This window comes from Phoca vitulina, unplaced genomic scaffold (genome assembly GCF_004348235.1).
Source record: "Phoca vitulina isolate PV1807 unplaced genomic scaffold, GSC_HSeal_1.0 scaffold13, whole genome shotgun sequence".
In the NCBI taxonomy this organism is placed as follows: Eukaryota; Metazoa; Chordata; class Mammalia; order Carnivora; family Phocidae; genus Phoca; species Phoca vitulina.
The window spans coordinates 41,836,111-41,851,136 of record NW_022589716.1 but is presented as its reverse complement, the minus strand read 5'-3'; the positions used below and the strand labels follow the sequence as shown (position 1 = coordinate 41,851,136).

The window sequence follows — 15,026 nt, the reverse complement described above, 5'->3', positions numbered from 1 at the left end:
GACTGACTTGGTAGTAGTGAGCCTCCTGGCCTCCTGGCCTTCGAGGTATTTAAGCAGGGCCAGGACAAACTCTGGTCAGAGATGCTATGGAGGAGGTCGCGAAGTTGCAGGCAGATGACTTCTTCAGGCTCTCTGGTTCTGGGTTTCCATTAATTCTTTCATGCATTTTTCAGTTCTTTAGGTGTCTGAGATAGGATACAAGCCCTTCTTAGCTGCAGAGTCTTGAGCCCAGCAAGACCCCAGGGCTGTTGAGCCTGAGAAGAGGTGTCTGCAGGCACAGGCTTTTAGGGGCTTGGCAAGTAGAGTGTGCTACTGCTTTCCATCAAAGCCGGTTGGGCTGGTATCCCACTTTGCTGAACCCACTGAGTTTTAGCAATCTGAGAAGTCAGGGAGGCAGGAAAGGCAGGTGTAGCTCAGAAACCCCTCTATGTTGACATGTTTAGCACCTGGTTGTCAGGAGAAAGAAAGCAAGGGTTTCCCTTACACAAGGTCACAAAGGCCCAGCTCTCTCCATTTTTACCTTCATGAAGAACGCATAGAGCATAGCATTGTAGACTACTCCCTAAACTGGGGACCAGAAGGTTCAGCTCTCCTGCTTATAAACTGTATGACTTTGGACAAGTCATTTGTATTCTCTTTGCTGATGTATGAAATGGAGATAGATATAGCAGCCCAAACCATCTCACGTAAGGATGGTGAGACTCAAAGTAATGTCTGTGCTTTGTAAACTGTACAGTGCTAGGCAAAGCAATGATATAAGTGAGCATCATTACTATAATTTAGATAATAGTAAATATCAATCCAAAGGAATGCAGCTCTAACGAAGCTCTAGAATGTAATGCGTTGATGGAGAAAGTATTGTTGGGTGGCTTCCTGTCACCTGGTGCATAGTAGCTCAGTATGTAGGGGATTCTGGGCTAGGTTATACCATGCTCTCTGTATATCCCTGACTTGTTCCAATGAGGTTCCTGAAGATGCGGAAGAGTCATTTCAGAACAATAAATATTAGCTCTTGGGGTGAATGGACAGGAAATCACTTGTCTAGGAGAGAAACCAAGCCCATGGATGAGGGTTTATGGGGCTTTGTCAAAGGCACCTTTAATTTGCTATCCTGTGGCTTTCAGCAGACAAGCTGGGAGACAGGAGCTCCTATCTGAGGTCCCAGCAGGATGGAAAGCTGAGGAAGGAAAGACACTGAGTGACTCAACTTTTGAGAGTTGTTGGCCTGAGTCCAGCTGCCCCCACTAAGGAGGAAGGCCTGTGCTTGCTCAGCATATCTGAGACAGGAAATTGGGAAAGGGTCTCAGGGTCTGGCCCCAGGAAAGAGGCCAGGCCAAGCTCCTCGCCGGACACGCCACAGAGCTATTCTGATCAGCTCCCCCAGGCTCCGCTCCCCCGGTCTAGGACCCCAGGGGGAATGAGGCAGCAGGAAGGAATGTGGTCGGGAGGTTGTAGGTTCAGTCAGAGCAAAGGGGACAGCATGTTTTCTGGCACCTTGGGATTTTTCTGAGATCACTCCAGCAGTTACCAGTGCCCACCTTTCTTCCTCTGAAAGGTTATGAAAGGTTCCCAAGGATGAGCTCCTCCTCCTCCTCCTCCTCCTTTCATGAGGAAAATTGCTACACTGAGGGCAGAGCTCATCTCCTGGATTGGGGCCCTCCCATAATCAGTGATTTCCTAAGGACATAAGAAGTGTCCCATGGGGGCAGTCCATGAGACCTATGGGGGCACTAAGGGCCAGGTCACCCGAGGTCAGAATGTCAGCTTCAAGTGATTAAAGATGTCCCTTAAAAGTTAAGACATCCCCAAAATAGTCAGTTTCCCTTAATAGTCTGCTAAGGGATCTGGTCACTAGTGACTTTATCTGAACCTGCCTCAAATCTCCTCACATTTTCAGCTTACACTCACTGGGGAACAAATTCCCTAAAGCCAGTCCTGCTGTGGGAAGCAGGAAGGCCTTTCATTTGTCCTAAATTTACTTCTTCTAAGCTATGTAAGTCCTTCTTAGTCCCATGTTTGGGATCTGAGCTGTGTCCCTTCCCTAACTGCATGGCACTTTAGACCCCAGTGAAACCCCTTCTCAGTCTTGGTGTCCTGTACTCAAGAGACTTCGTCTTTTCAAGCCTCTGTAGCTGGAAAGACCTGTCTGGAAATATTTTGAGTATCTCTTTAGCCCAGAAAACCAGTAAAAAGGACTGGCAGAATGTCCCACCAGAGGCCAGAGGCTACAGGTTTATGGACCTCAGTCCTTCAATTCTGAAGTCTTATTACTGCCCTTTCCAGGTCTGTGGCTAGCACACAGCATCTTAGATCTGGAAGGAGATTTTAAGTTACCTACTTGAACATCCCTAGCCCCCAGCCCACCCTTTTACCATATCTCTGACAAGGGGCTCATCTTGCCCCGAATGAATATCAGCGATGATGTGCCAGCCACACACCACTTCTCAGAGTAGCCATTTCCTCTCCTAGTGTTAGAGAGTTTACTCCTGTCTTCTAGCAGGTTTGCCTTTTGGCACCAGTCCTCTCCCATGACAGCTACCAGAGAGCTGAAGGTACTAAGTCATGGGCTTCTTGAGACTATTGCTATTCAACTGGAGCTCCTTTAACTTTTACTCAAAGATTTGCCAAAGGCCTCAACCTCCTGGTTCTTTCCTGGGAGCACATTCCAATTAGAGTTAGAAGTTGTCCTTGTTATACTGTGACCCTCAGACTGGAAACAACATTGCAGGTGTGGTCTGACCTGCTCAAGGTAGGCGAAGAGGCTCATCTTCCTCCTGGACACCACATGTGTACTAATGCTTCCAAAGGCTGTCTTAGAATCACTCTTCATGGGTATAACCCACAAGCCAAATAGAAGGTTCTCTGGTGTCTGAAATCCCTGCATTAGCAATTCAGTCCTTTGACTTTGGAAGACTTCACAGGAAAATAACAAAAGTGGAAGCAGTGTAATGGGAAATGAAAAAAGATTAGCCACACAAAGGAGAGCACCAGGATGCCACCCCTATTGGCGTGACTTAAAAGCTTTGTCTACCTGAAGTTCTCTCCCTGATTCCCAAGAGTCTCAGGAGCAGCATACACCTCTCTAGAGCCCCGGGTTATAAGGCCCAGCTCAGATCCCAGAAGACAGACCCCAGGGTGTGTGGGTGATGGGAGAGCAGGGCCTATGGGGAGGCTTCAAACGTATATAGCCCGGAGGCTTTGGCCATCACTGGCCACCAGGTGTCACTGCCACCTTGAGAACAGTCTCCCTGAAGCACTTCAGAGCTGATGGAGTCACTTGCCCTGGCCAGGCTGCCTTAGGGCAGCTCCACAGCTGGCAGTCCAGCTAGGCTAAGACGAACTTGTCATTAGCCAGATAAGGCTTTGCCACTCACCTCCCTACTTTTAGCAACATAGCCAGTGCCTCTTACACCCCCACCCCTACCCCTTTGAACTGGGCAAGCAGCTAGCCTGGGCCCACTCCAATGCCTTTGCTTTTTGTTTTCTATAATTAATCCATCTCAGGCTAAGGGGCTGGCTGACAACAAGGCAAGGCGTGCCCTCTACTAATATCCCCCTCAGCCTCCTTTAGGGGCTCTTCTAGAGTCAAAGAAATGAAAGCTTTAAGGGTGGAGCTGCAGACAAAGATAGAGAGGGAGAAAGAGAAAGGTAGATAAATAAATAGTCATTGTCGGTCCTGGTCTTGACCTAGAATACTGGGCAAGAAATAGCTCTTAGGGCTTCTGACTCAGGCCAGAAGCTCTTTCAGTCTGAGCTGCCAAAGCCACAGAAGAAAGAGGCCAGCAAGAGGGGCTTAATTGTGAGGAATGGAATGTGACTTAGTGACAGCAGCTAAAGGCTCAGTGCACCATGCAGAGTTCTGGCTGGGACCCAGGTAACATCCCTTGGTTTGTATCCCTTCCATTTGCACATTACCAAAATCGCTCATAGGATCCTGACACCAACTCCAATATGCTGCAAAGGCTGTTAAAGACACTTATTCCACCTGGGAACTCACTCAACAAGTATGTACTGCAATGCCATATCTAGGGGAGGAGAAGGGAGTGGTTTGTCTGGGTAGGAGGAGTATTTTAATCACTGTCATTTGCATAGAATTGCTATCACATGATCATAATAAAAAGTAGGCAGACATAGTTTTGTTATTTTTGTTTAACTCTCCTACTGACCACTGACTGCACCCTCCTTAGTATACCCATGATATATTCAATGGCTACTAGGTGTTAGCTACTCTGCAGACCCTAGAGATACAGCAGTGAAGAGACCCCTACTCTTCAGATGCTTACATTCTACTGGAAGAGCCAAAGAAATAAACAGACAGGAATGATTTTAACTGATAGCAAGTGCTATGCAGAAAATTAAAGAAGCAGGGGTGGTAGCCAGTGATTGGGTGGAAACTTTGGATTGTTGAGGAAGTGCCAGTTATACTGTCATGAAGGAGTCAGCCATGCAAAAACAAGGGGAAAAGTGTTTCAGACAGAGGACACAGCTCATACAAAGGCCCTTACCAGTGAGGAAGAGCTAGGATGGTATGAAGGCAAAGAGGCAGGTAGGGGCCTACATGAATTGCTTGGGGAAAATTGAAGGGAGGACAAATTTAAGGGAAAAAAAAGAGTTCTGCTTTGGCCATGTTATATTTAGGATGCCTTTAGACATGCAAATAAAGATGTCAAGCAAGAGTTAGAAATATGAATCTGGAGTTCAAGGAGTGTTCAGGGCAGGAGATAGATATGGGTTAGCTGAGATCACCAAGGAAAGTACACAGACCAAGTTCTAAGGCACTGACATGTAGAGATTTAGTGGAAGTGGAGGGGCCAGCAAAGGAGTTGAGAAGGAGAAACCAGTGAGGTGGAATGAAAATCAGGCAGGAACAGGATCACTGGAAGGGAAGTGTTTCAAGAAAGAGGGAGCATGGTCAACTGCATCAAGGTTACTGAGAAATCATGCAAGATAAGAAGATGGGAAGATGAGAACTAGGTGACATGGAGTCACTTTGACAAGAGCAATTTCAGTGGGATGGTGGGATTGGCTTTTATTTTATTTTTCTAAATGGGAGATGTTTGTGGGTGGGTGTGATAATCTTCTAGAAAAGAAGAAATCGATGATAGAGAAGAGAGGGATAACATGAGAGGAAAAAGGAGGTGGGATCCAGATCACCCGTGGAGGGTGGGCCTTAGAAGAGATTCATGTGGCTAAAGATGCAGATAAACTGGCAGATATAATAGTGGGAATATGGAAGCAATCTGGTCTGACAGCTCCACGGGCCTGGAGCCAGGATGACTGAAATATCTCCTCAATCATAACCAGTGGAAATGTGCTATCATCAGGGAGAAATGGGAGGTGGAAATATGACCAGTACAGTCATGACCTCAAGCCCAAGTTGCAGCGTTTTGCCAAATGTGACAGATTCTGGTATATTTTCTGTCTTTAGGGTAGCCTGGGGTCAAGGCACAAGGTTCAGGAGGAAATTAACAGAGAATACAAGAAAGTACCATCTGATAAATGGTGATGACCTTTGTGAATTCAGTCATGATTTCAATTTAGAATATAAACAATTTTTGGACAGGGACTGTACCTCATTTATCTCTGTAGCCCTAAGTCTATTAACTAATTTTAAGCACACACGTTGAGCTAGGCCTGTGCTGGTCAGTGGAAACACAGTTGAATAAGGCATAGCCCTTGTGCACAAAGGACTAAAAGTATTTGAGAGACATTTGCTAACTTAATTTAATCATGTATATAGTAAAGAATTTGGTCTTGCCCAAAGATTAATCTGGCTTTGTCCCCTCACTCCTGGAAGAGAAGTCTAAGTTCTTGGAATTTCCTAAGTAATAGGAATGTCTTTTTATTTGTGGTGAGAGCCCCTCAGATCACATTTGATAATATATGCTGATGAGGTGACTCACAGTGGTCCCTGGGGCCACATGGTATTAACCTGACTTTCATGGATGGGGATGCTAGAGATCAACTTCAAGCAGGCGGTCAATCAATCAAGCATGCCTACGACATGAAAGCCAATGACTGTGAACAATGAATCTCAGATGAGCTTCCCTGATTGGCACCATGTGTACTGTTACATATGGATGCTGGGAGGTTAGGACAATGGAATCTTCATGTTTGGAACACTCCCAGACTCTGCCCTGTGCATCTTCTTTTGGTTTATTTTTTATTTGTATCCTTTCCTATAATGCACCTGTGAGTATAACAGCTTGCAGTAAAGTATGTGAGTCCTTCCAGAGAATTCTTGGGAACTCTCTGAACTTTCTGTTCGTGTCAGGAGTGAGGGCAGTATTGTAGACAACTGTACTCTCAGACTTTGCAATTGGGCAAACTCCAGGTTTCACGTGACCTTAGAATTGAAAGGGATCTAAATATCATCTGATTCAACTTAATTCTATAAGTGAGGAACCAGAGGTCTAAAGATAGACCTCGGGTTCCAAGGTCACATAATGTTATAACACAAAGGACTAACCCCTGAGTATCCTGACTCCCAGCACAGTGTGTTTTCCACAATATCCTGTTGTAGTTTTGAATGTGATCTGAGCAGAGAAAAGCTTATCCTTGAGTCAGTCTGGCTTTACTACAAGGGATTTTTGAAGGAGCCCCTATATTTAGGAAAACTCATTCCTTACTATGTTTCTTGACTTGACTCTGATATATTCTAGATTTTTCTTGCGAATATTTAAGTTGCAATATGTATTGCTTGCAAAGTAAGGGCTTGTACCAAAGAAGAGCTAATGCTTTCTGTGGGGTGGAAAGTTTTTTTGGTGATTTCTCTTTGTTACTGAACTTTTATGCTTCGGATATCATTTCTGTATAATCTAAATTTCATTGCTAGAAGACATCTTAGTAGTTTTTTTGTTCAGTCCTTCATTTTACACATGAAGATGCTGAGGCACGGAAACAGGAAGATATCTACCCAAGGTCACTTGGTAAGTCAGTGGCAAGGACAAGGATGAACTCAGGTCTCCTCTGCATTCTAGTTCAAAATGACTTCCCTGTAGAAGGCCAAGAGAGTTTTGTACACTTCTATTTATAAAAGTACTTGAGGGATCCTCACAGAATCCCAGAACAACCCATTTTTGTTTATCTCACCTGGCTAGCATTAGGCTGTCTTACTCTATCATAAGTTAAGCTGCAACCAGATGTTCTCTGTATTTCTCAGGGTTAAAGGGAAGAAAAGGGCCACCTGTCACTCTTCCTCTAGGGCAGGGACAAGCAACAATCTGCTAATCCCTAAGCTTTACAAAATCATAAAATCTAACCACAGGTCTGATATTTTTTTAACCAGGAAAATCTTTTTTTATCACCTCATTAAGTACAACATTTAAATAATGGGCTTGTATTTCTACAAGCAATTAATCTTTGTTCTCTTAATTACTCTACTGTAATTCTCTGATGACTAACATTCCTGATGTACAGAAACAGATTCTTGCACTTGCCCAGAGGTTTGACACATGTGAGCCAGCTACAGAAGGTATAAAACACCCATATGAGCTATGTATGATAGCATCCCACAGCAGGGGGCTACTCTCAACTTGGATGCCCAAAGTAAATCTACTGGCCCAGAAGCTCCCATTTATCCAGAATGAGCAAGGATGGAAGTATTTTTTTTTTTAAAGATTTTATTTATTTATTTGACAGAGAAAGAGACAGCCAGAGAGGGAACACAAGCAGCGGGGAGTGGGAGAGGGAGAAGCAGGCTTCCCGCGGAGCAGGGAGCCCGATGTGGGGCTCGATCCCAGTACCCTGGGATCATGACCTGAGCCGAAGGCAGACGCTTAACGACTGAGCCACCCAGGTGCCCCAAGGATGGAAGTATTCTACTCAAAGAAATTTTCAGAGCTCTAAAGGTATTTAGATCTATCTCATATTATAGGTAGAGAAACTGAGATCCAGAAAAAGAACTGACTTACCAATTGTCACAGTTTTATTTTAGTCATTTCTTTAAAAAAAAAAAAAAAAAGATTATTTATTGATCTTGGGGGGGAGGGCAGAGGGAGGGAGAGAATCCTAAAGCAGACTCCCCAAGACCCCAGGATCATGACCTGAGCCAAAATCAAGAGTCAGACACTAAAATGACTGAGCCACCCAGGCACCCTTATTTTAGTCATTTCTACAGATAGTTCTTATATATTATATTTCTAGCTTTCTTAAATAATATGTGGAATACTGACTTAAATATAACTGTTTCTTTATGGTTCAGGTCCATTATTATGAATATCAACTATGCTCCTATGCTATGATTCTGTAACATTCAAATGATAAGAAGACAAATGTGGGGGTAATTTGTTTCCGGGCTGGTTTATACTGTTTTTCCCTCCCCACCCCTTTTCTTCTTTCTTTACTAAAGGATTTCCAGAATCCAATTACTTGGCTTCCAAGGTTGCAGTATAATCCCAGGAAGGCACTGATCTTTAGAAAAGGGAGTGATGATGCCGAAACTGGAAGCTGTAGGGAACCCAAGCCCTGAGGCTGCTTACTTACTTAATAACAACAGGTAACCTTTTTTGAGCATTTATGATATACTATATATATGTTATATTTTAGGTTCTTCATTTAATTCTCATAATAACCCTAGGAGAGGGGTGCCATTGTCATCTCTGCTGAGCCACATATAAGTACTTTATCCAAGGTCACAAAGCCAATAAATGAAGGGTCCAGGATTCAAACTTGGGTAGTTCTCTTTTCAAAGCCCACACTCTGAAATCACTATTCTATTCTATCTCCTTAACTATTTGAAGTAGGATTTTGAAAGAAAGATTTCTGAGAGATTTTTATGTACAAGTGATAAAACTTGAGCCCTAGAAAAGGTAGTAACTTCCCCCCAAAGTCACACAGCTGTTTAGAGGAACAGCTAGACTAGGACCCAGTTCTTGGATTCTTTGTCCCAAGCTCTTACCACTTCATTATGCAAAAGTTCAGTGGGAAGAAAGTTGGGGGACATTTCTGCAAAGTGAGATAGCTCTTAGATGGGACTTAAGACCCTCAACCCCTGCCTTTCTTTGGCCCATTCTAGAGCCACAGGGCCTGAGCCACAAAAACTTCAATGTGGATTTCCTATTAGAACTGCATCTGGGATACTGCCGTGGATGTGATTGGCCATGAGTCACACACCATAGTCAACTGAAGAAAGCTGCCTCCTCTCCCTTAGGAAGGAAAGCAGATTTCTAATTTGAGTTTTACCTCATCACTCTCTTCCAGAATGAGGGACCTCACCCTTTCTTCTCTATAACCAGCAGGTTTCTGATAAATACTTTCTCCACAAATGTGGCAGACCCCTCACAGACAGTGAACAGCTGGTGAGAGGTCTGACCCAGCCTTTCCTCAGAGACCTCCCATTTAAAAGTCGGAGTATCTCAAGGGAAATGGGCTCTGGTTCCCCAGAGCCTTCAAGTTCAGAGAGAAGAGATCCAGTACTCCATTTCTGGACAGTTCTATAGCTGATACTGCAGACTGCTAATGAGAAGGCTCCTCCATCCTGGAGCCACCACAGTCTACAGCAGTGGGCTTGGGAATGGTTCTTGGCTCTCTGTGTCTCTTCCTGCTGCTTACCTGTGGCTGCTGGGTGGTTAAGGGTCTCTGAGGGGACAGGACAGGGGTCCTGGACAGCAGCTGGTTCATCTTGCTAATAACTAGCTCAGTGATGAGTTGTCTGTCCTCCACCTGGTGTTCACCAATCAGTGGCATACTGCAGTCCATGACCTAGTGGAGGATGTAGCCCAGGTTAGGAAAAGGTCTGGAAACATCAAAGGCTTGGTATAGACTTTCAGAATGAATAGGACTTAAGGCATCAGAGATAGGTTGGGGATGAAACTGGTGTTCTTATCTTGAGCTGGAAGCATGTTCCTTTGCAGAAATAGGAACTTAGTCCCCCCCTCCAGCAAACTTTTGCTTTGGATCTTTCCCCCCAGACTTCACCCAGGCCAGGGCTCAGTAAGACTGAAAGATTCATGGCTGAAGGTAGTGGGGAAAGGGGGAGAGCAAGGAGAGAGCCCAGCTCCAGGGCTTAGAGGTTTGCAGGCAAGGAAAGCAGGAATACATGAAGGTCATTCCCTTAACTCTCTAGTTAGGAGTAGGCAATTTTCATCTCTGAGACTTTTCACCCATGCAGTTTCTATCTCCACACATAGTCTGCCCATTAAACAACTAGATTTCTGCTTTTGCTCATGACCTGGGATGCCTTCCCTTTTCACCACCATTCTGATTCTTCCTATACCTCAAAGTCCAGGTAAATGTTTTCCTCCTTTAGGAAGTGTCCACCTAACCAGGATCATAGACGCTGTAGTCCAACCCTCATTTACAGATGAGAAATCTACAGATGAGTCCCACTGAGAGAGGGGGATATGATTAGAACACTATGTGCCAAGTAGTTTATATGGAGTAGATTCTGAAGCCCACTTTGGGCTCCTGACTCTAATCCTTTCCAAATACCACCAACTCCTGGTAAGGAGCCTTTCCTGTTTCCAGGAAGATTGGCAGGAACATGTGTGAAGGATTCATACCGCTACTGACTTTCCCTTTAATATGGGGAAAGGAAGTAAGCAAAGTTGTGTTAGAGGACCAGGCTGAGTGAAGCAACTCCAAGGCTCAGAGAGATGCTAAGAAGAATCCCCTGCATCCAGGAGACCTGAACTCTAGCCTAGGTTGAGACACTGATTCACTCCATGGCCTTGAGCACATGTTCATGGCATCAGGCCTTAGTTTTCTCATCTGCAAAATAAGCAGATTGAACCAAATGATTCCCAAGTTCAGCTTTCTGAGACCAAAAATGGTAAATCACTAGTATTCCCAGAGGAATAGCATTAGGCTAGGACCCAAGGAACCCAAATCTGGCATCTCTTACCCATGGCATGGGTCAGCCTAGCTAATTGGAAACAATAGCTCCCCACTGGTGGAGGTATTTTGCTATGCACATCCATTGGTCGTGTTGTCTGGGAACCGTCCCCTGGCCCAAGAGACTCTAATCTAAATGTAGTTTGGGTTGCCCACATAGTTCTCAAGCTAAGAGCCTGGCCTCTAGCCTTGGGGGTTGTCTCTTACTGAGATACTCCTTGGGCCAGACTTACCTCAAAAATGTAGTCTTTCCCATCTTTGCCATGTACAGCTTTGACAGCACAGATGTCCAGGCCACCAAACATCTCAGAGCAGGTGTCCACCCACAGCTTGTACCTGGAAGGGATGGGAAGGTGTTCTGAGGCTGGAGTGTTAGCTCATATCAAGCCTGCTTGCTACTCATGATCTCCTTGGCGCCTCCACCTCTACCATCCCACCCCTGGCCTCCTCCCCTCCCTCTCCCCATCAAGCATATTGCCTTCTCTACAGTGCTCTCTCACTTGCTCTCCAGATTCCACCCATGTTTCCAGGCTCAAAGCAGGTCTCCCATACTCCATCTAGGTGGCCTTCCTTGGCTATTCCAGGGCAGAGAGTAACTGCTCCTTTCTTGGAGCTTCTATATCATGTCCAGTCTTTATCTTCATAATTTAGCATATAACCCAGTCCTGCCTGATCTTGTTACCTGGTTGCTTGGGCCTTTGTGTTCTGTCCTGATTAGAGGCTTCCTTTGGGCAGGGTTCATTTCTTATACCTCTTCAACTATGGAAGTTGGTCTGGGGAGTGGACTCCTACTCTTACTCACCTGTCTGACATGGCGATCTGCTCCAGCATTGCAGAGCCAGTGTTTGTCTTCCAGTTCCCTGAGATCGACGTCCTCCTGCAACAAGGTCCCACCAGGATAGGACAGGCAGTGAGCCACACCAGCAAGAGGGGGGCATGAAACTTTCTGGAATTTTAGCTAACTGCTGCTTTCCCCACCTGCTTCTTGCATAAGTAGCCCAGGCACCTGTCTGCTGAGCTGAGAACCTGGCTGCCCTGCCAACCCCCACCCTCAATGTCCTTCTCTCTATAGTCTGGCCCAGACTGCTGTGGCTCCATGGAGACTTCCCTGATCTTTTCAACCAGATGAGCACTTGCTCTCCTGAACCTCACTTACAGTCCTATATCTACTTTTTACATTAGTTATTTGAGCTAAACCTTAGGTCCACAAGTCTAAACCACTTGCAGCCTACCCACTTAGTATCTGGGCTGACTTGGCATATACAAACTGAATTCTATTGATCCTGGGAACACTCTCAGGATTCTTGTGAATATCTCCCCATGGCTTTCTTACTAGCTCATTTATTTGTTCATTCAACAGTTAATTTCTGAGAGCCTACAGTATTAACAATGTGACTCTGGACAAGTCAGTTAACTTTTTCAGGCTTAAGTTGCCTTGTCCATCAAATGCTGCTGATGGAATCAAGTCACCAACCTCTTCTCTGCTGTGCCCTCTGCACCCTCTCCATCCATGAGCAGGTGTTAGAATCAACTAGTCTTAGACTAAATAGGAGGTGGATGACCTGGTTTCTGGTTCTGGATTTGCTCTTGACTGGCTGGGTGACCATGGGTGAATCATTTCACCTCTCTGAGCCTCTTATCCCTGCGCAAACACAGGGTTGTCATGAGGATCAATTGATACAGTTTTAAGTGAATTGTAAAACACCAAAAATAGGCCTCCTTAATTATTAGTCTTCACTCAGACACAGTCAAGAGGAAGAGGATGGTCTAATGGACAGAAAAGCCCTGTTCACACTACTGACAGAGCCATTCATGTGCTGTCCTTGTCACTTGCTACCATTTGGAGACTGGATGCATGTAGTAGTCTCCACTCAGCTGTTCCCAGGAGTACCTTCCCCAGAGGTCTGATCTCAGACACTGAGCAACTTAGACATACAGCTAGTTTTCAGAGCCCTGAGGCAGACTAGTGAGTCAACTGATGTAATAACAACCCCTCACTCTTGTACAGTACTGACTGCTTGCCAAGATTCTTCCTCCACAAACCCCTCACCAGAGCCTCAGTGCAAATCCCTGTTGTGAGCAGGCTGACATCCTTGCCCCAACTTTACAGACAAGGAGATTAAGACTCAGAAAGGTTAAATGACTTGCCCAAAGTTGTGTATCCAGTCAAATTAGACATAAGATAAAAAAAGCCCAAGACTCTTCGTTCCCTCATTGTGCTGTACTTCCCCTATACCCCACTACCTAGTTCAGAAACAAACAACTAACAGATGAGTGACTTGCAAAATCTGAGTAGAGACACAAAGATAGATCATAATAAAAATAACACTGTCTTCCTAACACTGGTGGTTTATGCATGTGTCCCTGTGACTAGGTTGGGCTCTTCAAGGGAGGGGACAGAGAGTCACTCACTTCCAGGTCCCCAGCTCAGGGCCATGGTATATAATAGGGTCTTGGAAACTTTGAGTGAGTAATAATAATGTCCTTCACACTTTACACCTTTCTCTAACAATGAGATGCAGGGCATAGATCCATATAGGCTACTAGTGCATGGGGGAGCATCAGGGGCACCCAGAAGCCACTCAGTAATAGCTCAACTACCTCTCAGGACTTATAGGTCACCTGACCTCCACAGAGGGATGCACATTATTACCTACTGAGAGTAGAGCAGGAACAACATCCTCTGTCTACCAAATATGGCTGTCTTTGGATCTCCAGAGTGAGAGCTAAGGGGGTAGGGAAGACTCTCAAACCTTATCTTGGCTATTATCAGGTCAATTCCTTCTGAAAGCAAGGGGATAGCTAAAAGCTTTGGGAAGAGGAGCCAATAGGACCTGAATATTCCCCTAAATAACTATCCCTTGCAAATTAAAAAGAAAGTAAATGTTTTCTAAAGCTTCTTTGGTTGCCCACCCTTCATCAGTATTAGAGGATTCTCTTTTCTTATGCTTCTTTGAAATTGCTTGTAGAAATCCTAACCTTTAAAAATGAGAGGTCTCCTTTTAAGAATCAAGACACTCTTGCTCTACTGTCATAAACATTTTGTGTTTGTTTAGGGAATTTTATTTTTTATTTTATTATATTATTATTATTTTTATTTTTATTTAGGGGATTTTAAAAGTAAAGGATAGGAAATCTGCTTTCCTAGGTGCCTACACATACTGATTTTTCTGCTCCTTTTAGCTGCTTTTTATAATGGTCTTTTAAATTATCTTGTCTTACATTGTGCACAGTTTTAAAACAATCTTAAATTCCTTTTTGAAGCAGCGAGACTTTAAATAAAAAACTATAAACTTTTAAAAAGTAGTAATCTAGTAAAAAAGTAAAAAAGATTCTGTGTTTTGTTTCTGTACAAGGGCTCTCCCCTGAATACTTATTGGGTGCTTACTCCGTGCCTGCAGCTGCACAAGCTGGTGGAGCTGCGGAGATGATTTCACTGTTCCTGCCCAGGGAGCTCAGAGGAGGGTGACAGAAATTCCTGTTTGTGCAGTGGGCTAAACTAGAGGGGTGTACAGGGTTATGACAAGGGAGGGGGGCAGGGCTTCTAACTAATTCCAGGGGTGGGGAGTACAAACACTGAAGGGGGAGACAGAAGAACAATGGAAATGAATGGGCAAGGGAAAGGGAAGCTGCTCAGCCTCAAAGTCTGCTCAAGTGCCGAGCGGCCAAGACCAAATTCTTATAAAAGAAATACTACCCTATAGGTTTTAAAAAGTGAGAGGCTCATATTTCCAAAGTTGGCATTGTAAGCTATTTGCATTCTTAGGTATATTATAGAAGACTGGGTCATCCTGAAATCTTTTCTTTCTCTAAAGTTGAATGGAGGAAACTTTTAACTTTCCATTCTGGCAGATGGACACAGTCATGTGGAGAAGTCACCTATTCTCATAACCACTAGGTTTTTAATGCTCTGGAGTGTTTTCAGGGCTATATATTTTCATTAGGAGTTTCTTAACCTTTTCTGAATTCTGGCAGCCTGGTGAAGCCTATGGATTCCTTTCAAGGTATAAAAATACATAAGATATGTACGTGTATAAAATAAAGTACATAAGATATCAAAGAAACCCAATTTTTGAAATAATTATCAAAATAGTTATCAAAATATTAAACAAATCTGTGATTTAGTAAAAAATACATTTCTTTGTAAATAACAAAAGTATTTACAGGTACAAATGCAGTGACAGGTCTAATAA

At 44.3% G+C, this 15,026-nt stretch overlaps 1 protein-coding gene across 1 annotated transcript in view; it reads right to left on the bottom strand.

Annotated features, from left to right (window-relative positions):
• SYN2 (synapsin II) overlaps window positions 1-15,026 on the bottom strand; it is a 192,361-nt gene that overhangs the window by 12,980 nt on the left and 164,355 nt on the right. The window contains exons 8-10 of the mRNA XM_032411956.1: window positions 11,636-11,710; window positions 11,067-11,169; window positions 9,553-9,702 (exon numbers count right to left, since the gene is read on the bottom strand). Of these exons, the coding sequence (XP_032267847.1) occupies window positions 9,553-9,702; window positions 11,067-11,169; window positions 11,636-11,710 (328 nt within the window). The remainder of the gene's footprint in view (window positions 1-9,552; window positions 9,703-11,066; window positions 11,170-11,635; window positions 11,711-15,026) is intronic.